Source organism: Lagopus leucura, unplaced genomic scaffold, assembly GCF_019238085.1.
Source record: "Lagopus leucura isolate 7727_CA_CO unplaced genomic scaffold, USGS_WTPT01 Super-Scaffold_100035, whole genome shotgun sequence".
NCBI lineage: Eukaryota > Metazoa > Chordata > Aves > Galliformes > Phasianidae > Lagopus > Lagopus leucura.
Window position 1 is genome coordinate 2,749,267 of NW_024962284.1, and position 26,368 is coordinate 2,775,634.

A 26,368-nucleotide genomic window follows, 5' to 3' on the forward strand; every position below is an offset into this window, starting at 1 on the left:
GACAAACTCCATTGGTCTCCCTTGTGTATACAGCAACATGTTCTAACAAGGATTACATCAATGGTGCCTTTGTTGGAGAGTAACAGGCTTTCCTCACACACCATGAGCTCTGAAGATGCTTTGCCAGATGTTTTACAGCAAAAAACAGGTACAGTGAGCCCAAAGTTGTCGGAGTATAGTAGCAAAGACCTGTGAAAAGCCTATTATCCCCAATCTCATTAAGTGTTAAGAAAGTAGAGAGCAAGGGAGGTTTAAGGAGAAGCAACAACACTGATAGCTGAAAAAAATGCACAGCGTCTTGAAATAAAACTTCAGAAGCTTTATACCAATGAAATAAGGAAGAACAAACACAGGTTTTGAGACAGAGAACGCACCTCACAGGAACTACAGGAAAACGTATTTTACCTGAGCACAGGCTGTTGGTTGAAGGTAACTGAAGTACGGAAGAAATACAAGGCAGGAAGGAAAACACCTCAGTGCTCATTACATTTGTGCACATAGCAATACTTCTACAAAATTCAAGATTCATGCGTCCTTCACTCTTTTTTGTGCTACAGGAACAATAAAACCTGAGCTGCTGGAATTTTCTGCCCAGCAGCCTTCAAATGACTCAGCCACATGGCCTTAAACTTGGAAGTGTACTTATGATCAAAAGCGAAGCGAAAACATTTCTGGAGATCGGGACTCGGGGTACTAAAGAGGTAATAAAGATAACCACTGTGTATTTCTACTCACATTTCTTCCAAGGAGTGGCAGCCCGTAAAACTTGGGAGGTCCTTTATATTGTTATAAGACAAGTCCCTTCAAAACAGGAAATGGAAAGAGGATGCTTAGTTTAACTCTGCTCTACCTCAAACATCTCACCACTGCATGTATGCGTAGCAAAAAACCATACTGTGCAAGCTCCCTGAATTCTGAGAGCTGTAATATAAGATCACTTTTAGATTTAAGTGGCCAGAGAGTATGCAGTGAGAAATCTAGTGCAAATTTGGATTTAGGGTGCTGCTTCCTCCCAGAATTGTCCACGAAACTCAGCAGTAAAAGAAAGACAAGAAACTTGCAAACAACATTTAAATACCTTGCGAAAGGTAAGTCCCACATCATCATCCTCTAACTCAACTCATCTTCTATAAAACAAAAGACACTCTTCTTCTCTCTTTCTCAGGAATGGGTTTTGTTCTAAATTTTCTTGGGTATCCTTTGTAAACATGGCTTCGCCTACTCCCAAATGGTTTTGTTTTCTAGTTTGTTCTTTTGCACTCATTCTAAACGTATCCTCACTAATTTTTTAGTCTTGCCTTTATAATAATACCTGAACAATACTTTAAATTAGCTCTACATTCTCTACATCAAAAATTTTCATCCAAATGAAAACAGGAGCAAAATGAATACACTTACAAAGTTCGCAGCATCTTTTGCTCTTGGCATAAATTAACAGGAATACTGTTTATCTTGGTCCCCGTTAGAGTTCTATTAAAAAAAAATAAACATCACCAAATATAAATATCTGTATTGATTGATAACATAAGAAGCCTACCCAGGAGCAGAGCTGGGATGTGTTTGTAGCTGTCAGGTGCTGGATTAAGGCATTAAGACATTTATTGACAAGTAGAGAACATATACCCAAGTTGCTCTCTAGACCCCCTAAATCACATTTCAATCATTTCAAATCAGGCAAAACCAAAAGTAATTTAAAAAAAGGAAATTGCTTCCGCAGAAGATACTTACAAACTCTCCAGATTAACGGTTCCTGTCAGATTAGGAAACCACTGCACCATGCTGGCACCCCGAATGACCCTAAAAAAGTTCCCACAAAAATTAGCTGTCAGCTATCACGCAAATGAATCACGACACGCAGTCCTGCTATCGGGTAGATATTTTCACTAACATCCCTATCGCTGTTTGAATTTTATACATTGAGCTACTCTTCTAAGTGCTTCTTTTTCTTTAATGATCTACTTAGAAAAAACTGGAACTCATCAGATTAGGAAGCAAATAACACCTACAAAAAGGGCGTAAACTCTCAGGTAGTTTGCAGTTTCAAAGACTGACATCGCACTCCATTTTGTTGCTTGTCACCCCCATACCTGACATCATTTGAGAGCATGCATGCACTGACCTGCAAAACATCCTCACAATGTACACCTCTGTTCAAAACCATATTGGAGTTTATTTAAGTAAGAACCTGAGCATTTGGCCTGAGGTTACGTCTTATGCAAGGTAACGAAGATGAAAAAAAAAGGAGTTGTAAAACATATTTACCAGAGCTTCTGCACGTTCCTAACAACAGCAACAACAACAACAACGTTTGTTACAGCTAACTGCTAAAAAAGTTGTACAAAAGAGCTAGAGGCAGCCAGGAAATTCTGCTAATCTGTTTTTCTACAGTATTTTATATTCACGTATTGGACTATTCAGTTGAGATGATACTTACAGGGAATGCAGATCTGACAGATTCTGAAACGCTGAGTTCCCCACAAAAGACAAAGGATTATCATACAAATGTCTGGGAAATGAAAAGCATGTTTCAATCACTGCTCTTGCAGTCGTTGTCTGCTACAGACTACAAATAGATGCATGAAAATTACTTACATCATTCTTAGAAGGGGGTTTCCTGCAAATGCACCATCAGGAATTATGGAAATATAGTTACTGTGAAATGCCCTAAAGATAATAGGAAAGAAAACCTACATTTAGAAAGATATTGCCAGTAGATTCAACCAACAGCCATCTTCTCTGTAGACACACTACACCTATGCAATTCCCAGCCCTGCCAAAATTAGGATAGTAGTTAAACATGACTACGTAAAACCGTAGCAGCAAGTCTGAAGGCATGATTTTTGTCTATGGCACATCTGCTGAACTGAAAGAGGTTCACTAGGAAGAAATTATTCTGTCCAAAACATGATCTTATGCTTTCTCTCGTTTGCTTCTCTGTTAGAGGAGGGGACAAGGAAGATATGCACAATCAGTGCATACATAATTCTGCTACTGGAGGCCAAAACCAGCTCCAGATTAAGATCTATGCTAATGGTACTCCTGAATAAATTCCTTGGTTATATAACTCCAAAATCATTTTCAGCAGGCTCCCTCTGTAGTTGCAGATTACATTTTCCTTTAATTACAGCATCACTTAGCATAACTCGATCTGATTGAGGCTGCTGCATAATCAGATGAGTATTCTTAAACCTGGAAACTTCTTTTTTTCATTTATGAAAAGGAGAGAGAAAAACAGGTAAAAAGGAGTAACGGGCAATACTCACAACTCTTTTAGATTTGGGAGTGCTTTTATGGCTTCGGGGAATTCCACCATGTTATTATAATTTAAGTCCCTAGAGGAAACAAAGCAGGAAAGTTTAAAAAAAGAAAAAAAAAAAAAAAAAAGATATTTAATCATGGTTATGAACTGTTAAAATCATTTTTATTTAAGACAACTCAATGAAAGTGAAAAGTTTTCAAAACATCTCCAACTACACTGCAGAATAACTTGATTTTTAACTTAGTTTCGGTCTTCTCATCTATTACACGCCTTAGAATCAGCTAATTAACTTCATAAGTTACTTAAGATTGTCCAGGATTATTCATGCTAAGTCAAATGACATTTGTTCACAGCAAAGCTCAGTATTTTCCACAGATTTTCCTTCAGATTGACGTGCCAAACAATGAACTAAGATTGCAAAATAACAACGGAACGTTGACGCACGCGATTGCTCTTTAAACATTTACTCCAAAATCTTTGATTCCAGGTTTCCTAAAAGAAACAGTAAGTAAGCCAGTAGGCAACAGCAGATCTCCTGCAACAAAATCAATTCTAAGTATTGAAGAGAAGCACAGGTAAATGCCATCACACTGGAACAGTGCATATCAGTCACTTATTTAGGAGCTGCCAGGACATTTGCAAGACAGTTTCCAGCAGTGCCCACGTAGCAGTAAGAAAGGAGCAGCAGAAAAAACAGCCCAGTGAGGAACTTCCTGCTGTCACACAATGGATTTGACAGCCTATTTTAAATAAGTTTAATCCCACAGCAAATCTGAGAAACAAATATTTGTCCCTTATCACATACAGGGCCACTCAAACACTTCTGATACATACGCCTGAGTCCGTGGAGTGCTGTGCAAAGACACACCAGCTGGATCAGTGCTAGGAACATTAAGAGCCACGCCATCCAGCGTGACATTTCACCCAGGCTAATATTTACCTGCTTCTCAACAAAGCTAATTACTTTTGGTGGAGCACTGCACTGATATTAGCCTTCACTTCCGAAACCTGAGATGAACACAAGTGTGGGAGTTGTGTGTTGTGCTGCACACATGCCTTATTTGCAAAATCTTCACTGCAACAGTGAAGTACCCTTGAGTAGGCTGCAACGAGATAAATCGCACTGAATCACCAAAGAATTGCTTTAAGAAGCATACTTACAAGGTTTCAAGGTTGTCCAAACCATCAAAACAGTGTTTTCCTATTGTTTTTATTTTATTGTTATGAAGATGTCTAACAAAGAACAAAGCAAAAAATGAAAACAAGTGAATGACTTCATATGAACTCATAAATAGCAGACAATTCTGTGAAATCGAAATAGTTTAATGGCTTAGAAAAAACATTACATGGGATAGATTATGCAGAAGAATGCCTTTCACTTCAAGAAATAAGTCACTCTTGTATGGGAACAGAATGGACTGCCCGCAGTCAAGACAACCTCTTTTAGACCTTTACTCGCTATCCAGAAGCATGATAAAATATGATTTAAATGTATAGATAAAAAGAATTTTAATATTTATCTCTGGAAATATTTAAGACTAGATAGAAACAGGATCTGTGGCAGGTAATATTTTCTTTGTATTTTATATTCCTTTATATTTGGAACCATTTTCTGACAGCCACACGTTTGAAACATCCATTACTAAAATGAGATGAAAGCACACAGCAATCTCACTACACATTTGTTGCACTTTGGAGTTTCTGTTTAGGAGAAAATCTTGAGCAGACTGACTAGTATATTTGGGAACAGCAACGTCCTGCATTGGTAGCAGAGGCTGTTACCATGTCACTGAACTAAAACAAACCAAACACCACCTTTGGGGCCATCTAACTGGGGGAAATCTAAGTGAGCCATCCAGCACAGCTACAAATACTCACAGAACAACAAGACTTGAGAGGTTTGTGAACGCGTAGTCAGGAATGTGCGTTATTTTGTTGAGGGCCAGCGTCAACGCCTGCAGGGAGGGGAGGTTGCTCAGCGGATGGATGGGAACTTCTGTCAAACTGTTGTCATCCAACCAAAGGTGACGCAACTGCACCAGCCCCTCAAAGCTGTCTTTGGGAACAGCTGTGATGTGGTTAGCATCCAAACGCCTAGATGAAAACGGGGAGAATTGGCACAGTCAAGTGCCAGAAGGACCAGTAAGTTAAAAAGTATTTTAAAGTCTTATTACTTGCAAACGTTTCTGTTACTTTGAACACATTATAGTGAAATTATTTAATGCCAAGAAGTTGCAGTGTTTACTGAAGTGACACGTGAATACTCTTTTGTAACACAAAGCTTCATAACAACTTCTTCTCCAACGCTTCTATTAAAACATTTGAACCAATTTTTATGCTCACAGTTGGCTTAACCAAGTGAACTGGAAACTGGAGAAACCTCCTCCCCACCAACCCTCCTGCTCCCCTAAGTACCTCACTAGAACAAGCCTTTAAAATGGCAACTCGACATTGTATCCGAAACTAGAGAGGCAGTTGCTGCTTTGAACTGATTACCCCTGGAGCTACGCTGTCAATAGCACTGCACGCTGCTATGTATCGCTCTGGGTACTTCTGTACACCTCAAGCAACTACCTTAGAAAACAGGATTATTAAAAGCAGTGTTTAAACAAAGCCACAGTTAGAAACGGCGTTTCCACATAAAACACTGTGTACTGTCAGCTAAAACTGAGACATTTCTTCCACTCTGGCAGCTCATCTCCCCTATCATGCTGCGCAAGAAATGGAAAACAGAACTCCAGCACTGTTTGGTGTTGCATATTATTGGATTTGCCATTGCATTTTTCCCTAAATTCACTCTGATCTCAACTATTAGCAGTAGCAATGACCGGGCAGTCTTTCTAAAAGAACAGCAAACCACACAAAACAATTGCAGTACAAAACCAGCTCACCTACGCCATTGGATTTCACAGCTTCTTCCCAATTCAAAGCATCCAAAAAAAGTAACTCCACACCTGGAAACCGAGGTGGTGAAATGCATGTCCTCAGCTAAGGCCAGCTATGAAGCCCCAGGGATAGGAGGTTTTACTTGTGGTATCCTGCTGAGAGCCCCCATCCAAGGGAACGGATAGATGCAATACTGCCCAACGCCTGGCTTTGGTAGTGAACACTGAAACTCCTACGCAGAATCACATGTGCTTGTCCTCATGTGATGCACTCCGAAGGACAAGAGGTAATGGCTCAACTTGAGCCAAGGAAGGTTCAGATTGGATTAAGGAAAAATGTCTTCTCTTACAGGGTTAGTGAGGCACTGGCTGCCCAGGGTAGAGTCACCGTCCCTAAAGGCATCCAAGAAATGTGGAGATGTGGGAAACGGTCAGTAGGCACGGTGAGGATGGGTTCAAGGCTGGACATGATGGTCTTAAGAGGTCTCGTCCAACCTTTATGATTCTATGAATCTATTTGTTTTTTCATCTTTCTACAGCAGCAGCACCAGGGCTCGGATAGAACCACTGGAAATCACAGCTATCAGGAGGTTCAGGTTTGCCAACACTGTGCTGTGTAGTCAGATGTGCCAGGAATGAAAACAGAAAAACAACCACAGTGAAGGCTTCAGGATATATGCAGACAAATGGGTAGCTGTGAGGGAATAGCAAAAAAATACAAAAAAAAAAAAACAAAACAGCATTACCAAAGAGCTGTTCTTCATCAAGGGAAGGCATGAAAGGTGAGGGGCAGCCCACAAGGTGACAAGAAAGAGAAAGTGGTAACAGATCGGAGTCTGTAGGGCTGACAGCAACACACTACATTTGCCTGTCCTCTGCCCTAGATGCTGCATCCTCTGGGTCAGCACCACACTGAAAGATGGAGGCTTCACAGCCAGCACGGAAGAAAACAACTTGCATAACTGGTTTGAAGTGACTGTGTACAACTGCTGTCTGGGGAGACAGACTCACATCCACTCCATTAGCATCGATGCTCACTGTGATACAGATCAGCACAGCACAGGTTGAGTTATATTAAGCGCTCAGCGAACTCCTCAAGCCATGATCAGACATGCTCTTGAAAATCTAGCTGGATCAGTTTAAGCAGCTTCTGCCTGCAGCCATCTGCCAGGGCTCGCAGCACAGAGCAGGTGACTGCTCCATGTTTGTCCCCATGTCAGCAAGCAGGCCTCTGGGCTCCACCTCCTGCATCACACCCAGGAGCAGAGGATGGGAGCCAGTCTGTCCCAGTGGGCTGTACTGGGAGCTGGGGGGGTCAGCAGAAGGGAGGCACCGCTTTACACTGCTCCACCTGCAGCCCGCTGAGACATCTCATTTCAGCCCTGCACATACCTGCAAGGAAACATCTGACTGCACTGAAATCAACCTTGAACAATTACAGTGCTAAAATGCTGGGTTTACCACAGTGGTCAGCATTAGTTTAATTATTCTCCCCCCAAAATTTAACATATATGGCAAACTCAGAGGAATAAGAAAAGCACAATCACAGGGTCTCAAGAAATCTAGCATCCCCAAGGCTGTGAAAGAGGGTCTTGCTTTGCAATGTATATGGCTTGAATATTTCCAACAATTAGGGAAAACATGTCAACACCAGAATTTCCATAAAATAAAAAGTCAAGAAATGCATGAAATCAAGTAGCAAATATGCCAATATAAACAGGAATTTACAAAATTGCAGACAAAAGGCTGTTTCCTAAGATGAGTGAGGTGCCATCAACTCTCAAGCTACACTTCAAAGAGCTAATTCCTATGGCTCATACACTGCCATCCCTTTATCAGTTGCCCCATGGTCTGACAGGTGTGTACACTACTGTGCTTGAATGCTTTAAGCCTGCATCAAGGCTGCAATATTTCAGAGAAATTCAATGTCTGGTGATAATAATAAAAACAAAGAGGAGGAAAGGGGTAGAGGAAAAAAGGCTCGGGGCTCTACTTCAGTAAAAAACAACAACAACAACTAGAAATTACCTGTCTTTCTTCTCCCTCCTGAATTCACACACCTCCATGAAGATCAAAAGAATGATCTTCCAGTGGAATAAACATATCTGAGTCTTCCCTTCAACTCTTTTTCATTCCAAGAGAAGCAACGTACCTTGAGAGGCAGGCAACGTTCTCAGTCCTTGTGACTACTTGCCTATGCCTATGGTTGCACTTTCGTTGTGCTCTTTCCTAAATTCCACTTATTCATGCAGATTTTAGGGGAGAAAAAAGAAGAGCAGACAGAAATAAACCAACATACAGAAAAAGAAACTTGAAAAGGGCACTCTTCTTGCTCTCCATGACTTCTTGGCAGCTGAACAAGCACAATGTCTGAACAGAGGTGAAAGCAATTAGGGATGCCAAATCCTGAAGCCAAAGCTAAGCACGCTGCAATTGCTTGCATCGCTGAGTCCTCATTGAGCCTGAGACCTGGCTCTGTATATGGCTGTGCTGGCCCCCACCTTCCCAAGGCCAGCAGACATCACAACAGAGGTTTGCAGAATGCTAGAGAACAGATTTGAAGTGAAACCCTGTGATTTATAGACACAGTAACATCAGAAGAACCATGCTGGGTACTACCAGGATTACACACAACAATAATTTATTGCTGCTTGATACCAGTTACCAGTTATCAGACCTCAAGACTTATCTTTAACTTATTCAGCCATTTTTGTCTCATTCATTTTCTTTTTTGCATTCCTCCACGCCTTTCAGTGCAAACAGGACACGCCATAATTATTATTGATTCTTTCTTCCAGGTAAAGCTTTATCTACATTGCGTTCACTGTGCAAATCACAGCTGCAGTGCTTCCATTTAACATGAAAGGTGCAGAACGGTGCACTTCAGGGAACAAGGGAAAAGTACAACTGGAACATTAGGCAACTCCTGCAGAACAGCACCACTCAGCTAAGCACCGCCACATTTCTCTCTGGCAGCACAAGGAAGGCTTCACTAGCACTAATAGTTTAAGTATAATAAATATTTTTTGCTGTTTGGACTGAACTTTAGCAAAGTCTGTCCTCTTCCATTAAAGTGTTAAAGATAAGACCACGTTCTTTAAATTAGAGCTTGCAGCATATACTTGAATTCCTTAATCTTTCAGAAGCGACTCCAATTCCAGCTTCCCTCTAGGCAATGGCTTGTGAGAATACCTTTCCATTTTAGTCTATAAACTCAGAGCTCACTTGCTGAGCTGTCATCTTTACTTTTATTACCTGCTGGGTCCTCTCCTCACACAAACTCAAACTACGCAAGAAGAAAAAGCAGGAACATAGCAGAAGCTGACACATGCAGGAGCTCTCCCACAAATGTGCGGTGCATTGTTTAAGCAGATAAAGAACAGAACAAATTAAGGATCTACAAACTATTTGCCTTGCTTTAAGGCAGCTGTAAAACTAACAGCTTACCTTAACTGGAATGAATGCAAGCTCTGAAGCCTAACCAACACACATGTGTGTTTATGTGGGCAGGAAAGGCCAGGCTGGATGGGGCTGTGAGCAACCTGGGCTAGAGGGAGGTGTCCCTGCCTACAGCAGGGGGCTGGAGCACCATGATCTTAAAGATCCCTTCCAACCAAACCGTTGTGTGATTCTATGATTCAGACCAGGCCTGATAGGGACACGGCAGCATGTGTGGAGCACAACCATTCCCAAGCAGATGCTGTTGGCCACACCAGCACCCATTTGCACCACCACATTTCAGCCGCTCAAATCGTAACTGCCTTGTGCTACTAGCAAGAGCCTAACACTGACGTTAATAAAAAGGAAATCACTCCTGACTCTCGTGCAGCACCACTTCTGCTCAATGGCAATTATTAAAGAACTTTGCTCTTTAAAGTGCTCCTTCAAACACTGCAAAGAGATCACTCAAATAACCCTGAAGTAGATTTTTAGGTTGTGAAGTTGAGTACTGATAAGCCTGATCTATAGGAAATTGTGCTACAATGAAGGCAATACACCTACCATGTTAACAGGGGCACTTTACCACACTTGGCTCATTTGCTCACTTCATAAAGCAGCTGCTCTCTGCACCTTACCTATTACAAACAGCAGTGCAAGGATTTGCTTCATTCCCAGACAAATTTACAGCAGCTCTCAGAAGCAAACGATCCATGCCAAAGCTATTGCCATCACTGGTGCTGATTGCCAGCACCTCCATTTCTCCCACTGGAATGTTTAAGGTGGGACTAATCAGAGAGAACACAGTTTGCTGCAAATAACACAGAAGATTCAGTTGATCTTCACTCACAATGCTGTGTAAAGGAAAATAAAAGCATTCATATTCAGCAATATTTTGTTTTCTTCCTGCAAAACCAATGTAAAGAGCATGCAAGCTTCTCCCTTGCCTGTTGTGGTGCTGACAGTTGCATTCTTCAGCTTAAAACCATCTCGCTTGTAGGTTCCTTCTATCACCTAAATAACAGCAAAGCAGAAACCTGGAAAGTCTCCAGAGAAGGTCCACTAAAAGTTGGATCAACTGAAAAAAGACATGAAGGAGAATACTACACCTGAGACAGAACAATGCTTTTTGACTCCTACTTATTGTTGTTAATCAGTACCATCTACAGTCTTTCAGCAAAGATTAACCTTACAGATGCCCCTCCGTCCTTCAAAATTTGGTAATCCAGAAATATCAAATTATCAAGAGAAGGCATACCACTTTATTTTAGGTCAAGCACTGGAATGGGCTGCCCAGGGAGGCGGTGGAGTCACCAACCCTGGATGTGTTCAAGGAACAGTTGGATTTTGTGTTGAGGGATTTTTCACGTCCCTGAACCCTGCATCCCCAAACCTCTATGTGGGGACCAAGGAGGTAAATCCCTCCCCACTGTAAGGGCAGAGCAAGTCCGAGAGTGCCTCCTTCGACTGAATGAATACAAGTCTATGGGGCCGGATGGCGTGCATCCCAGGGTCCTGAAGGAGCTGGCTGAGGTGGTTGCCGAGCCGCTCTCCATCATATTTGAGAAGTCGTGGCTGTCAGGTGAGGTCCCGAACGACTGGAGGAAGGGTCATGTCACTCCCATATACAAGAAGGGGAGCAGGGAGGACCCGGGGAACTACAGGCCGGTGAGTCTCACCTCCGTGCCTGGGAAGATCATGGAACAGATCCTCCTGGACAACATGCTCGGTCACATAAAGAATGAGCATGTGATCCGAGACAGCCAGCACGGCTTCACCAAAGGAAGGTCATGCCTAACTAATCTTGTGGCCTTCTATGATGGAGTGACGGCATTGGTGGACGAAGGGAAGGCGACCGATGTCATTTACCTGGACCTGAGCAAGGCCTTTGACATGGTCCCCCACCACATCCTCATCTCCAAATTGGAGGGAAGTGGATTTGATGGGTGGACGACCCGATGGATAAGCAATTGGTTGAAAGGCCGCAGACAGAGGGTGGTGGTCAATGGCTCTATGTCCAGGTGGAGGCCGGTAACAAGTGGTGTCCCCCAAGGGTCTGTCTTGGGACCGGTGCTCTTTAACATCTTTATTAATGACATCGATGAGGGAATTGAGTGCACCCTCAGCAAGTTTGCTGACGACACCAAGCTGAGTGGTGCGGTTGATACGGTGGAAGGAAGGGATGCCATTCAGAGGGACCTCGACAGGCTGGAGGGCTGGGCTTGGGTGAACCTGATGAGGTTCAACACGGCAAAGTGCAAGGTTTTGCATTTGGGCCGGAAGAACCCCAGGCACCTGTACAGGCTGAGAGGAGCGGTCCTTGAGAGCAGCTCGGCAGAGAAGGACCTGGGGGTCCTGATGGACGAGAGACTGAATATGAGCCAGCAGTGCGCTCTGGCAGCTCGAAAGGCAAATGGGATCCTGGGCTCCATCAGGAGAGGGGTGGCCAGCAGGGGCAGGGAGGTGATTGTCCCTCTCTACTCGGCTCTTGTGAGGCCCCATCTGGAGTACTGTGTCCAGGTGTGGAGCCCTCAGTACAAGAAAGACATTGAGATTTTGGAAAGGGTCCAGAGGAGGGCGACTAAGATGATCAGGGGGCTGGAGCACCTCCCCTATGAGGACAGGCTGAGGGAGTTGGGCTTGTTCAGCCTGGAGAAGAGAAGGCTGCGGGGTGACCTCATTGCAGCCTATCAATACCTGAAGGGAACCTACACCCAGGAGGGGAGTAAACTCTTCAAAAGGGCTGATAACAGCAGGACTAGGGGAAATGGTTTTAAGTTGAAGGAGGGAAGATTTAGGTTGGATGTTAGGGGGAAGTTCTTTACTAGGAGAGTGGTTAGGCCCTGGAATGGGCTGCCCAGGGAGGTTGTGGATGCCCCGTCCTTGGACGTGTTCAAGGCCAGGTTGGACGAGGTCCTGGGCAACCTGATCTGAATGTGTATGTTTGGTGGCCCTGCTAGGCAGGGGGGTTGGAACTACATGATCCTTGGGGTCCCTTCCAACCCGGGTGATTCTGTGATTCTGTGATTCTGTAATGGGCTGCCCAGGGAGGCGGTGGAGTCACCAACCCTGGAGGTGTTCAAGGAACAGTTGGATTTTGTGTTGAGGGATGTGGTTCAGTGAGTGCTATTGGTGACAAGTGGATGGTTGGACTGGATGACCTTGAATGCCTTTTCCAACCTTGGTGATTCTGTGATTTTGTGATTTTGTTTTTAAGGAATACACTGACAGAACCACGCATTTTTGCTATATGACAAGTGTTGGTATGGTCCGCTCACAGGTTGTCCATTCTGACACCCATCACTGCACTCGTGTTCCACGTTACTAAAACTGCTGTCATCCATGTGAACTACCACACGAAGCTGTGTGCTTTAATTACCATACTGGTGCAGTATTTCCAGAAGGGATCTGTGTTTTAATTGTTGTTTGTTATATACACAGGCATATGAGTAAGAACCCTTCCAAGGAGAAGCATTCCTCCATCCCTGGAGACTTTCAAGGCGAGGTTGGATCAGGCCCCGGGGAATCTGATCTAGCTGTGGTGTCCCTGGTCACTGCAGGGGAGTTGGAAGAGACCTCTGAGGGCTGTGTAGTCCAACTCTAAGGATTCTATGATTCCATTAAACGATCTGAAACTTCTGTTTTGTTTTTAACGCGATAGTTTCAGTATCCATCACATTCAGAATGTTCTGTGCTGTGACCTGAAAATCCATTGGGTCACCCAGTGACTGAGAGCAATCACAGAAGTGGTGTAGCTTAATGAGCTGTTGTGCAGACCTCTTGATTTAAACCCCAGAGTAAGCAACGTTACAAAAAAGAGCTATCAGAATGGAATAGCTCCTTATGCCACAGCACTGAAACAAGGGTCTCTCTGCCATCACCTCCTGCTCCTTCCAGGACTTGCACACATCACCTCAGGAACGCACCGCCTTGCCACTTCTGGCTCTCCATATAGCCTTGGACTGACAGTACACCTCAGCAACACCATCTCCAGATTTAAAGAACGTAGCACACCACTTCATTGCAAATCCTGCCCGATTTGGTATATGATAATGATGATAAAACGAGCATTTCCGCTCACCAGAACTCCTCCTTTTGGTAAATTTCGCTTTCATAAAGAATAACTCCATTCTAGCTCTCCTCAGGAGGCCAGAGCTGGGAAGATATCCAACATAAACAGAAAATAAAGAGCTGTCATTTAGTATTCTGAACCACACTGGCTACTCTCCAGCTGTAACACAAACACCAGAAATCACAAAGCTCCTGTAACCATCTTCTTTTTTCCGACCCAGGTATGTTTACTGGGCTCACTCACACATACAAGGAGGCAGCTGCCTTCCTACGCAGCTAGGACTTGTGTGCATCAAGACAGAAACGAGGCAGTGCTACAGGAGCTGCAAACCAAGCCATCATCAATATGCTATAAAGCTTTACAAACGAGTAATTTGTGTCTTCACCAAGAAAAAATCCCCCTGAAGCCTACTTTAGAGCAAACTGGGCAACTGCCAAAAGAGAGTCAGTTCAACGATGTTGGAACTTGCAAGTTTTGGATTGGGATTATGTATTAACAAGATAGAAGCAGCATATATTCTGCAGTGAGTTATTTGTTTTATGAAGTCAGAGCAGCTCAGGATTCTTAAATCCATTCTGACACATTCTTTCAAAAAGACTGTGTTTTTCTTTGTCTTTTTTTTTCCCCTTAAACCAATAAAGCAGCATGCTGGCATTTATTTTTCCACGATTACTCCAATTCAGAGGACAGACCAACATTCCCTTGCCAGATGCCGCCCTCTGCATTAGCAGGGGGATCTAAAGAGCTACACTGTAATTTCTGCAAGAGATGTAAGAAACTGAAAGTTTTCCTGAAGCTTCTGAAAATGATGGGAATGCATTCAAGCAAAGTTTATTGATAGTGTAGTAAATATACTTTACATTTCTCATGATACTCTAGAAGACAGATTATCCTCAAATGGCTACCAATTCTAACAGACAGTGGTGATCCAGTAGTGCAGATAGCTATCCTCTTAGGGACAGAGTGGGAGCCAACCCAAGGCAGGATCCACAAGAGAAGAAAAATCTCTGATCTTCTGACACTGATATTTGATGACCTCCAGGCTGGGTTTGCCCACTGTATTTCTCACAGTACTTCTGAAAATTCAATCTGGTTTTGCTCAGAAACCTTGCTACTTATTAATGCAACTTCCCCCTCTATCAAAGAAAGAGAAAGAACGAGATGCTGGCTCAACCTTTACACTTGCTGTCTTTCCCTTAATTTTACCATTTCTCATTTGCCAATAGAATTAACAAATGAGCAACAGGCCATTTAAGATTTGAAGTTTTAAACAGAGAACAAACATTACTGCAGTTAAGTAGAGACAAAAGCATACTCAGAAAATGAAATGAATTACTTCTAGGAAACTTGCATATTTACTAATGTTGTTTCTTCTTTGGCATCACAGAAATGCTGGAAGAAAGGAAGGAGTGCTCTAGCTCTTGCTTATTAGAAAAATGACTACAGGGTTATTCATGCCATGTAGTCTGGAGGGGCTTTATTACAGTGCATAACCTCTGCCCAAGCAGACTGCAGCCCTCAGATGAACACGCAGTAAAATAAGATGAACAGCAAAGAAATCTGCAGAATTACTGCAAGTGGAAGCCCACGTTCCTACACCTGAACCCCCAAATCTGACTGCATCAAACTACTGCTGTCTCCAGAAAGCACCTTTGCAAGTTATTCCGTAATCCTCCGCAATGCAAAGAGACAGGATCTCCATCAAAAACTTGAGCTTTGACACAGAGGGAACAGATAACCTGCCCTCTCTCTGTACGTTAGCAGAAAGGAGGAACAAGTTTGAAATCCCTCTGCTCCTCCATCACGAGGACAAGCATCTACCACCTAGAGAGCTGTAACTAACTACTAAGGTCTGATTAAGATGCTCCCTGAAATACAATAAGCCAGGAGATAGTTTCAGCACATCTGAAATACTTTATGAGCAAGTAGCAATAATGGCTGAGTGCTTCTAACTGTCCAAGTGATTTCAACACCTTCCAGTAAACCCAATACTACGCATGTCTCAAGCAGCACTCCTTCCCAGAAACCCTTCTTCCTCCTCCAGGTACAAAAGACTTGGGAACAACTCATTTTTGCACAATGCTTTAAAATGGCTTAAACACCTAAGGACATGTATAAGAAAGATAAATACTTTACCACCTCTACATATATACAGCAACCGTGTACCTGGGTTTGGGTTTTGAAAGAGTTTAAGTCACCCCCAAAGACAGCAAATACAATTCCTTGTCAGCTTTGCTAGAAAAGCTTTGCCCCAGTTGAAACCACAGTATCAGAAACTCTGGGTCCACTATTGCTCAAACTATCACACTTCAGAACTTTAAACAACAAAGCAAACTTGTACATGGTGTCTGAAAGTAGAATTTGGAGAATAAAAGCAAAGCGAGAAAACTTACAAGGACTGTAAACCACTCAATCCTCTGATGGCTTCGTTAGGGACAGTCTTCAGCTGGTTGTTCTGCAGGGTTCTGCAAAAATGCCCAGTGTGTCAGTGCAGTACTTGACAATAATATTTATATAGACTACCCCACAGTCCATTTCTAACCCATGCGAGAGAATGTGGCATCATCGCATTCATTTTTCTGTGAAATCATCCTACATGTGCTATGAAATACACAAACCTCTTTATTTTTCTTAAAGCTGCATCAATACACAAAGCATTAAGAATCTAATTTACAAAAGTACACTCACAACCAAGCACCTCTGAGCTCAACAGCAAGAAGGTACAGAATGAAACTAGAGCCAAGCAGAATTATGTTACGCTGTATTTTTAAAAGCCCTCTCGTGAGACAACACACTACTGCATTATGAGTACTTTATATAAAGTGAATGCAAATAACTGCCATCTCACACATTAGGTATGATTAGGTTTGGATGCACGTTAGGGTAGCTGCTGTTGGACATGGAAGTTAACTGCTAATTAATAACTAATTTTTCAAGAACTGCTAGAATTTCAGGCTCCTCCAGAGCCGAGTATCCCAATGGAAAGACTTTCAAAGGCCTTAACACTAGGCATTTTGTTCCCAAACATCGTGGCAGATCAGTAGTTTCCTCATTGATGCTGTGTGTTCATGCTTTTTCTTTACAATCTCAGAGTCCCTCTTCATCAGGTTATTTAAATATCTATTTAATTAACTATCTATTACCCTGCCAGCAATTGGGAATACTACCAATGGCTTAAATGCTACAGCAGAAAACCTTTTATCCTTAGCAATGGAAAAGAAATTGAAGCAAATGTTTTAAGCTTAGAAGGAAAACCACGATATGAGAAACGGGGCATCCAAGTCAAACTTTTGTTTATTTTTAATAAGAACTTTCCTTCCTAATAATAAGTCTTTTTCACCTAAAGCAACATCAAACTATCAAAATGATTTCTATCACCCTCAGTGGACAATGCAAAGGTCAACCAGTATCATTAGACTCTAAGTAGCAGAAATCTGAGTATCTGACGGAATAGAACGAGGGGCTGAGAATAAGAAAGCTTTACAAACCCTTCATGAGCTTTCTTCCTTCTTAAGATTCTACTGCTACATGCTATACTTCAGAAAGAAAAGTAAGTGCTCCCATTAGATGCAGTAATTACAGTTCAGGCTGTTAAAGTAGGAGCACTGTACGTTTTTTGGGGGGTAACAATATTGTTTTAGCAAAGAAAAGAAATCTCCATCCAACCTATCAGTAAATGGGCTGGCCGTGCAGTAAGAAGGCATACGAAGCTCTAAAACCCAATTACTTACAGAACTTTGAGTTCTTTCAATCCAGACAAGGCCTTCGGATGGATAAAAGAAAGGTCATTGCCAGCCAGTCGCCTGGAAAAAAATTGTAATAATAATTTCAATCATTAAATACAGCACTTCTACAATCTTCTAACATGAAAAATCAGCAACGCAACAATTCCTGCAAGCAAGTAGGCACTCCGAATCCAAGTATGCCCTATGCTTGATCTTCCAAGTTTGTATCAGGTAGTTCAGTCATTACATACGTTTTACAACCAAAATTCACTCAAACCTCAGGGATAAACTTCTGCAAACATGCTAGGAAAAAAAAAAAACAACACAAAAACCACAACGCACTACAGAAAGATGAAGAATCTTCTTATTGCGCTGGGTCTGAAAAGCGTACTTCCCACCAACAACGTGACCCTCAGGCTTTTGGCTCTGCTTTGGTGAAACGCATGCTCTGATATCCATGTGTTTTTAATCTATGCAGCAGTTTCTTCAGAAACTATGCAGTGAAGGAAGACCAGCTAGATGCTAAGGAGGGGCAGGGAAAAGTTTGTAATAAAGTCTCAAGCACAAAGACAATACTCACATGGAGGCAGAATGTTTATGGTGTTGACAACTGACAGGAAGCCTGCCAACGTTATCAAGACATCACCTTGATCACCTTTTTTGCTACTTATTTGGAGTTATTTTTCAGGAAAGAAGCCTGTTTTGAGGGGAGGGAAAGAGAGAGGAAGGAAACAGAATCCTCAGCCATACTCGTGCTGTCTCAAAACGTGGCTGCTTTCAAACTCGGACTGCTGGACATCAGCACAAACTAAACTGTGAAAACAACTGTGATATTGGAAGCAATAAATCCAGGAGGCACTGCAAAAGACAAAGCAGGAAAGCAGAAACATCAGCCCCAATGGCTGCTTTCCAACAGCTCCACCCAGCCCCCACTCCTTGCTCTTCAACATTTCACCCATATCCTGAGCAGCAGACACTGTGTGGTCCAACCTTTGCTGAGCTCTCAGCGCTGTGACACGAGGTTTCTTTCTTTTTTAGGGGTAGAAGACAATAATGCAGAACACCTGCTAATCCCACAGCTGCCAAACGATGCCATCATTTCGGCCAAAGTATTTGCTTTCAGACTTGGTTTCACATCCAAGCTAAGCAAAATCAGCACTGGGAGAGGTCGTAAAATGAAATCATCTGGTGGAAATACTACGTATGATGCAGCGTTGATAATTTAAAAACCCTATTTGTGCTTTACAGGATACCAAAACACACCACTGTTGTTACAGGGAGTTGAAGTGAGCCAGCTATACTAAGGGGAAAACAGTATTTCTAAGAGGAAAAGAACAAACTAGTAACATCTGAAGTGCCAAGCTTGCCAGCACAAAGCAACGTGAACACATTTTTATCAGGGACCGCCCGAAGCATTTGATTCCAACACAGATCTGCCCGCAGCAGAATTAATGACTTCATAAAATGCTGCCTAATGGAGAACATGATAGCTCTATTTATCAAATTCATTTGTCAAAAGTGGAAGATTTTATTTCTAGAAGGAGGATTGCTCCCTGTCCACAGAAAAGTTTGGTTTTAGAAAACGGTTCCCATCACTCAAACAGAAAGAAACAGAAGCACTGGTTCTCTACACCAGTGTTTTCTCAGTGATCTGCAGAACACGGTATTCAAAGGCTTGAAAAAGAAATCCTTAAATCAAGAATAACCCGAGGCTTCAGCACTGAACTACTCTGGCCCTTAAACAGCAATCAATTCCCACTGCCTAGCACCCACTTCCAAAAGCGGCAGTGCTGACCAACTTTTGCCCAGCAGCTCCAGCTCAGCTGAGCTTCCCAGCGAAAGGAGTTGGTGTGCGACTTATCAGGCACACGCTGTAATTTCTTCCTCTCCCCAAAGAGACCCAGGATTATGATTTGTTTTAAAAAGCTAAACTAAAGCCAGTTGGATAACCTCCCCCAGCCCTACGGAGCATCGCTCGCTGAGTTCCACTAACGCAATTTACAGAGCACTGGAAACTAAACACAGCGGAGCCTGAGCAAGGCTTGCATGACTTCAAACAGCAAGACTTAGCCTTCCTCAAGGCAACTCCTGTTTATTCAGCCTTTTGCAACCAACCAACAGAAAAAAAAAAAAAAAGAAACAAAAACTGCAATCCATTACATTTCCGTTTCTCCTAAAGCTGGCAGCCTTCCAGAAAACAGGATACAACTAGCTAAGTGTGCAAACGCTTTGCTAATCAGTTTGCCAAATACACATTTATCATTCGCGTCCTGGCCTTGGGGAGCGCGGCTGCTCCGTAGCAGCTTGAGGTGCAGCTTTCCAGCAGGCAGAGACAATGGGTTGGTTTGTGCAATGTACCTGTGCCTGCTGCAGCCGTGCGCAGCAGGGCTGGGCTGCTTTTCACATAGCCAGCTGCATTTTCAAGAGAGATAAGAGCAAATAACAAGGTGTTCAAGAGCTGCGGAGACGCAGCACTGAGGATGCGATCAGTGAGCGCGGTGGGGCCTCACTATGCTGCTTGGGCCCAGCCTGGAAGCTTCCACGCCACAGCAAGAACTCCAAACTGCTACGAAGTGACGCCTGGAGGCAGCCCTACCTTTGAGCTGAGAACCCATCCTTCCCTTCCTTTGGAGAAGAAACAGTTTAAGAGACCAAGGCTGAATGTCAATCTACAGCTCGCTGGCCAAGTGACATCAATTTTCACTTGGAACTCTAGCTCCAAAAGGTGTAGGACTATACAACAGATTAATCTACAAAGACAGCCTTCTGTCCAGGGCTGCGTTAGTGCATCCAAGCTACCTCAGAGGTTCTGTGTTGCAGCATTACAACTGAAGCACAGTTTAATGAAGCACACTAGGTAGCTTTATTCTAAGTTGGCAATCTCTTTGGAGCTGTGTAATGTTGAGAACTGCACTCTTCTATTCTTACTGGGGAATTAAAAAAAAAAAAGGTATTTCTATAGGATCAAAGTTCTGCAAATTTGGACAAATTCAGATGGACAAAATCTATTTCAGAGTAGCAGGATATCAGAGGAGGACGTATGGAGGACAAAATACTTCTGCTATCCTGTCATCTCTGGTAGGAGACCAGTACCCTCTAATCATTATTTTAAGGGCACAGTAAATGATCTTCAGATGTAGAGGACACCTTGTTGTTATTACAGAAATCAGGACACAATCTGGCTGGGGAATAATCTTCCACAGTATCTCACTCTAAGAATGCAAAGCAAGCACAGCTTCTTACACTGAAATTCTTCCGAAAGCAGCAAAGACTATTCTCTTTCTTTTGAGAAATTAACAATTGTGAAATCTTTGTGGAAATAAGAAATGTGTGAAATCTTCTTCAATAAGTCCGGCAACCCTGCTGCATGTTAACAGGGCCAAGTTCATTGCCCGTGTCACTCCAAGATCAGGAAGGATGTCCCACAGATGCATTTTTGGCTGTAACAATTAAAACCATCGCTCTCATTTTGGTAGGACGCAATATGAACATCTTGGAAAACTCTCTGCTTGTCTTTTGCCCCAGATGGTGGTGATCCTCAGGTTACTGATAAAGAATAGTCTTGTTCTGTCCTTCTGAAAGCCTCACACTTGCACACGGGGAGAGAGAGAAGTTTTGCTGTGGGCTTTTTGTTTTCGTGTGGGATTTTTTTGCTTTGCTTTGTAGCATGCTCCTAACTCCACCTGCCAATCTGGTCTCCAGTGATAAAACAGAGGGTTCTTTCTCCATGGACACACTGTAATCTTACCTTCTCAACAGAAAACCCGAAGACTCGCACAGAATACAATCCTTACATGTCATAAAAAAAAAAAAATCACATGATGCTTTATTTCCACTGCAGCTGCTTTCTGGTGAGACCTAAGCCTCCCACTCAACGTCACATCACAGTCCATTTGCCACTGCTCCCTCAACACCTCCTTTTAATTCTCCAACTTCTAACTATTTTCATCCTAAAGAGAAATATTCCATTGCTTCCCCTCTTGCACTTCTGCCAGTTCTTCTTGCCATCTTCCACCTTCCTAATGTTCTGCCATCCTTATATACTTGTCCCAGCCATCAGATTTTTCAGGGTTCTTCAGGCTTTGCACACAAACCTATTCACACCTTTTCCAGATAAGTGGCCACTTTGAAACAGAATTCAGTATTCTTAAGAGCAAAACACAGATAAAACGTCCGATTATTTAAGACAAAGAAAAAGAAAGATGAAAATGACCATCTTATATCCACCTTCTAACTTGCAACAACTGAAAAGCACTGGAGACACTGTAATGAGCAATGCCCATTACACTTGTAAATGGGAGCCCCACTGCTGAACTGAATTTCATTTTGGTTATCTGTGCAAAGCAAATGGCCCTTCTGGGACTTTGTCAGCTGCAGCCTGCTGCACTGCTGCGAAGGAAATCAATAACCTACAGATTACTCCAATTCCTCCATGCCAATTTAGCCTAACTAAACAGACACTTTATTCTGTAACAGAAAACACATTCATCCCCTTCTCCCTTTCTTGCAGTACTTTCATTATTACACAATCTCAACCATTTTTTATAAAATAGCAATCATGTAAGCCAAGGCACATCAGGAGCCTAAAAAGTCTTTAACTAGAAACAGTGCTGAAACTTCACCAACTCCATCAAGCTGAGTAGGCGCTTCTCATCCCAAAGCTTTCAGAGAGCACGTACAGCTCTCTGTAAACCACACTGTACTCCAAGGTAATGGCTTATTTTCCAAATGCATTCCTGATCAGAGACTGAAACGATAAACTAAACTGATGAAAAAAGAAGTCTAATGCCTGCCCACAGTCCTACTGCTCAGTTTTCAGCAAGAGTCACTGGCACCCACTCCAACGACTGCTGAGACAGTAGATCCTCAAAGCTGCTTTATTCTGTCCACACAGCCTGTCTGCTGCCCTGACACTCACTGCACTTTCAGGCACGGGACATCTGAATGACCACGCACACAGCGGGTGACACTGCTAAATGTGGAAGTGGCTTACATCTGCATATACGTGGCAACTAATTCTGCTGCCAGTTTTCTAACCACTTCACACACGTAACAGGTAAATACAACAGCCAGGTTTTGCAGACGTCTCCACAATGAAAACCTTTGAGAAATAGGAGTCATTTTCACGATGGTTCTTTGAGTAAAGGTTAAGACTCAGGTTATCCAACGACTTGCAAAAGCTGAAGAAACCCAAAATATTTTATCAGAAACATCTACAATTTTACCTCTATAAAGGAGGTGCAGAAGAACTTTACATCAGTACGGGTTACTCTATCAGCACAAAGATAAAATCCGCTGATGCTAATTAGGTAAGAACCTCAGCACTCACAGCACTCACAGAAATATACCAAAATCAACAACCGCTCAAAAGGAGGGAAGAAAGCAGGTGAGAGAGTGATGCAATCGTGTCTTCTTACCATGCCATAACACCAGAGCTACACGTGATTCTTTCCTGGGCTGGAGCTTGGGGCTCCCCGCACTCCTGTCTTCTCCCTCACGCTCAGTTCCAGAAGCTGAAAGGAAAAGCTGGGCTGAACAGCTCAGGCATTCTCTGGGGTCTCTGTGGGAAGGGAGGCCTCCAGCCTGAGAGCCTCTGAGGTGCCAGTGGGTCTGCAGAAACTTCTTGCCTAGTTTATGCCTTCAGACAGCCCGAAAATGGCAGCGTAATACAGCCAGACGTGTAGGACAGGCCTGCAAAGTTCAGCCTCCGGGCGGCTGAGCTGAGCCAGCTCCTGTGTGGGTGCATGTGAAAGTCCTGCTGAACACCAACTATAGGTGACAGATAACAAAAAAGCTTCAGTCCCTCTCAAACGTACTTAAAGCTGACATGTCTTGGTATAATTACACACCACCACGATGAATTTCAGAGTTATTACATGGAAATACACACTAAAAATAATGGAAATTTTACTAAAAATAATGGAATTACTACAATTCATCCCCTCAGACAGCAAAGATGTGCAACTGTTTGGTACAGGGAGAACTTTCTAAGTCACATCAGGAGGACTGAAACCAATCCAGAATAAAACCGATTCAGGGCTCACATAGATAAGAAAACATTAATTAAACACTGGTTGGCCAACGTGTTTTTAAACATCATTTAGCATCTCGCGCAGACCGGGTAGGTGATGTTTAAAAGCATCTTCACTGACTGCGGTTAATTCTACTTGGGAGTCTTTGCCTAAAGGTTTGTCTTGACTAGAATTTGATGGTGCGAGCTACAACATGCCGACACGCTTTCTAAAGCTCCAGCACACACAAAGCAGCAAACGTTCCTAATGTATGCTAGGTGGTCAAAGCCTAGGCTCCCAACTTGCTAACACATGTGAAACCTACACCTCGCATTTTCTTCATTAGAACTTCACCTCCTGGAATTCAGGCTGGAGGGAGCAACTGAAGAAATTGCCTCCTCCAGCTGTTCAAATATTCAGAGCTGGCAGACGGATGCCGAGCGCCCATCAGCTCCCAGCCCCATGCCAGCCAGCTATTTCTGACATCCCATCAAGGGATGGCCCAGCTGACTGACCTGCCAAAGGAGCAGCTGAAGGGAGCTCCCCGCCTGTCCCATGTGCATTCAGTGGGAGCTGGATGGATGGAGTCTAGCATGGCCTGTTGACTCCAGACATATCAGCCAGTGTCACAAGAGGATGCTTCAGCACAGCCTCGGCGACCACATGGCAGCTAGGCATCAGGAAAACTGTTCGTTCTTACTTTCCTACTCAAGATGGACCCACTGTCTCCAGCTTCCCCTCAGTTGTATTTACAAAAAAGCAAAGAATCACACCATCAGGCAATCCCAAAAAGCACTCTTCCCAAAGACCAAGCCTCCTTCCACCCAACGCTCCGCAGCCAGGTGAGAAAAGACTGCATCCCAAACTACCGGCTCAGCCTTGGTGGCCTTGGCCTCACTCCAAGACGTGTCTTATTCACAAAACCAACATAATAAAAGAGACAGACGCTCCCTCTCCCTCCTTGAGGATAACACAACTCGGTGCCGAGGCAGAAATTAGAAGGAAGGGGATCATCTAAATTACATACTGAAACAGATACTACAAAAGCAAGCAGCTGTGACGTCTCAGCCAGGTGGTCATCTTCAGCTGCAGTCAAGAGGAAAAATAACCCTAGACATTTCCCTTGCAGATACTTCCTGATTACAACCTTATGGCAAAAACATTCCGTTTTCCACTGCCAGCACGCATTTTAATTAATCCTTACACTCTCAAAATATATTTTGTCAATTAAAAGCCACAATCAGAGACTCTGGCTGGGGGAGGGGGGGAGTGAGATGTTTAAGAAAGACCTCTTAGTGCTGTAATCAGCACGGATACAATGAAACAGTCATTCCGTTCTCAGCTGGACTTTTTCTTTTCCTGAAAAACTACAGTTGCGTGCTCACTCTCTCTCCGGCTGCTTACTCACCTCTCAAAAAGCAGATGAGCATTTCAGAAAGGAGAAACCTTTTATTGATTAAGACTTCCATTTTGTCGTTTTAATTCTCTGGAACCACTTTCACCCGCTAATAAAAGCCTCAATAAAATAACAATCTGAAGACACCATCACAGAAGACAGACTCTTTTGTATCATATGAAAAAAAGCAGAAACAAAACAGACCTTGGCACAGCACACATCTGCAAGGTCATCGAGCACTGCAGCCTCTCGGTGCCTTCAGGAGTGATGATTTTCTGGCAGTACACTTTTCAAAACTACAAGAGCCAGAGGGCAGCGAGCATCTTCCTCACCCTCATAGAGGGGGGGGTCAGTGCCCTGCTTCAAGGCTGACAGCTTCAGGGGGCAGATGCCTTACTGTTTAAGCTCTACCCAGGGCAAAGAAGAAGGGAAGGTTTTAAAACGTTGAAAGGGTGGAAACCAAAACAAGGTAAAAAGGTCATTAAGTCAGGGAGACATTCGCTTTGTTTGAGTGGTGCAAGTTTCTGAAGTCAAAATAGAAAACTGGCCAAGAATAAAAATCACTGCAATTTGCTTCCCTGAGAGACAGCCATTTATAATTAATCCAGCTGATATTTCACCCATGCAGTGAATGGAAATCACACAATCAAAATCCCTTATGCTACTTCAGATAATTTTATATGTTACAAGGGACTAAAACAGTTTAGAAAAGCACCAAAACATTGTGCAGCCCAGCTCTTCTACTTAAAAATTCACATTTGCAATGGTTTCTGCTTTCTAAAAACACTACATTATCTAACTATATTTTCCTCCTCTAGCTTTCTATAAATATTTTAAGGTGTGGTTAGAAAACTGCGGCCAAATTCTTCAAGGATTTTTAGTTTCCATACCAAGTTCAGGGCTGTATCACATTTATGTTAACATTTTTTGGAGAACACACTTCTTTAACTGCTGTGGCAAAGCCCTTGGTGGTCCGCTCCTCACTGGCTCTGACCATTGCTGTTTCAGTCATTTGCAAATTACTTCCAGATGGGTATCAGTTACACAGAGATGGAGAATTTTTACAACATATATAAATAGTGCAAGAATCCCACAAACACATGGTAAGTGCACTATGCTGCAACATGCATAAGCTGGTGAGCAGGGGGCACAAGGAGCACACAACCCAAGGGGCTGATGCTGCTTGCAGATAAGCTGGAATGCCTGTTTCTGCTAGTAGTACTCAGGTGTCATCATGGCACAAAAACTCAGATGGTATCTGCCAATACAACACTTTGTAGGGCACCCAGTGCCCTGAGCACAGCCAGTTAGCATCACACAAGGCAGTCTTCTTCCACCTGGCCTCCAAGTGCCACTGCAGAAGGCCATCGGTCACCATCATCGGTGTGTTGGATCTACCAGGCTTGTGGAGATGTCTCAGACAACCCATCGTGCCTGGAAACAGCACCAGATGCATAAGTTTAAGGCACCCAAGTCAGTGCCTCGGTGATGTGGCATCTTTAAATGAAGCAGCCAGCTTTCACACATCTGCTATGCTATTCCTCTCACTGTTAGTTGCTACTACAGGATTTGGAAAATGATG

General features: G+C 43.2%; 1 protein-coding gene across 1 annotated transcript in view; it reads right to left on the bottom strand.

The window, feature by feature from the left end:
- LGR4 (leucine rich repeat containing G protein-coupled receptor 4) overlaps positions 1-26,368 on the bottom strand; it is a 59,629-nt gene that overhangs the window by 9,665 nt on the left and 23,596 nt on the right. Inside the window, exons 3-12 of the mRNA XM_042882730.1 lie at positions 17,386-17,457; positions 16,048-16,119; positions 5,138-5,353; positions 4,421-4,492; positions 3,264-3,332; positions 2,593-2,664; positions 2,435-2,506; positions 1,729-1,797; positions 1,399-1,470; positions 736-801 (exon numbers count right to left, since the gene is read on the bottom strand). Of these exons, the coding sequence (XP_042738664.1) occupies positions 736-801; positions 1,399-1,470; positions 1,729-1,797; positions 2,435-2,506; positions 2,593-2,664; positions 3,264-3,332; positions 4,421-4,492; positions 5,138-5,353; positions 16,048-16,119; positions 17,386-17,457 (852 nt within the window). The remainder of the gene's footprint in view (positions 1-735; positions 802-1,398; positions 1,471-1,728; positions 1,798-2,434; positions 2,507-2,592; positions 2,665-3,263; positions 3,333-4,420; positions 4,493-5,137; positions 5,354-16,047; positions 16,120-17,385; positions 17,458-26,368) is intronic.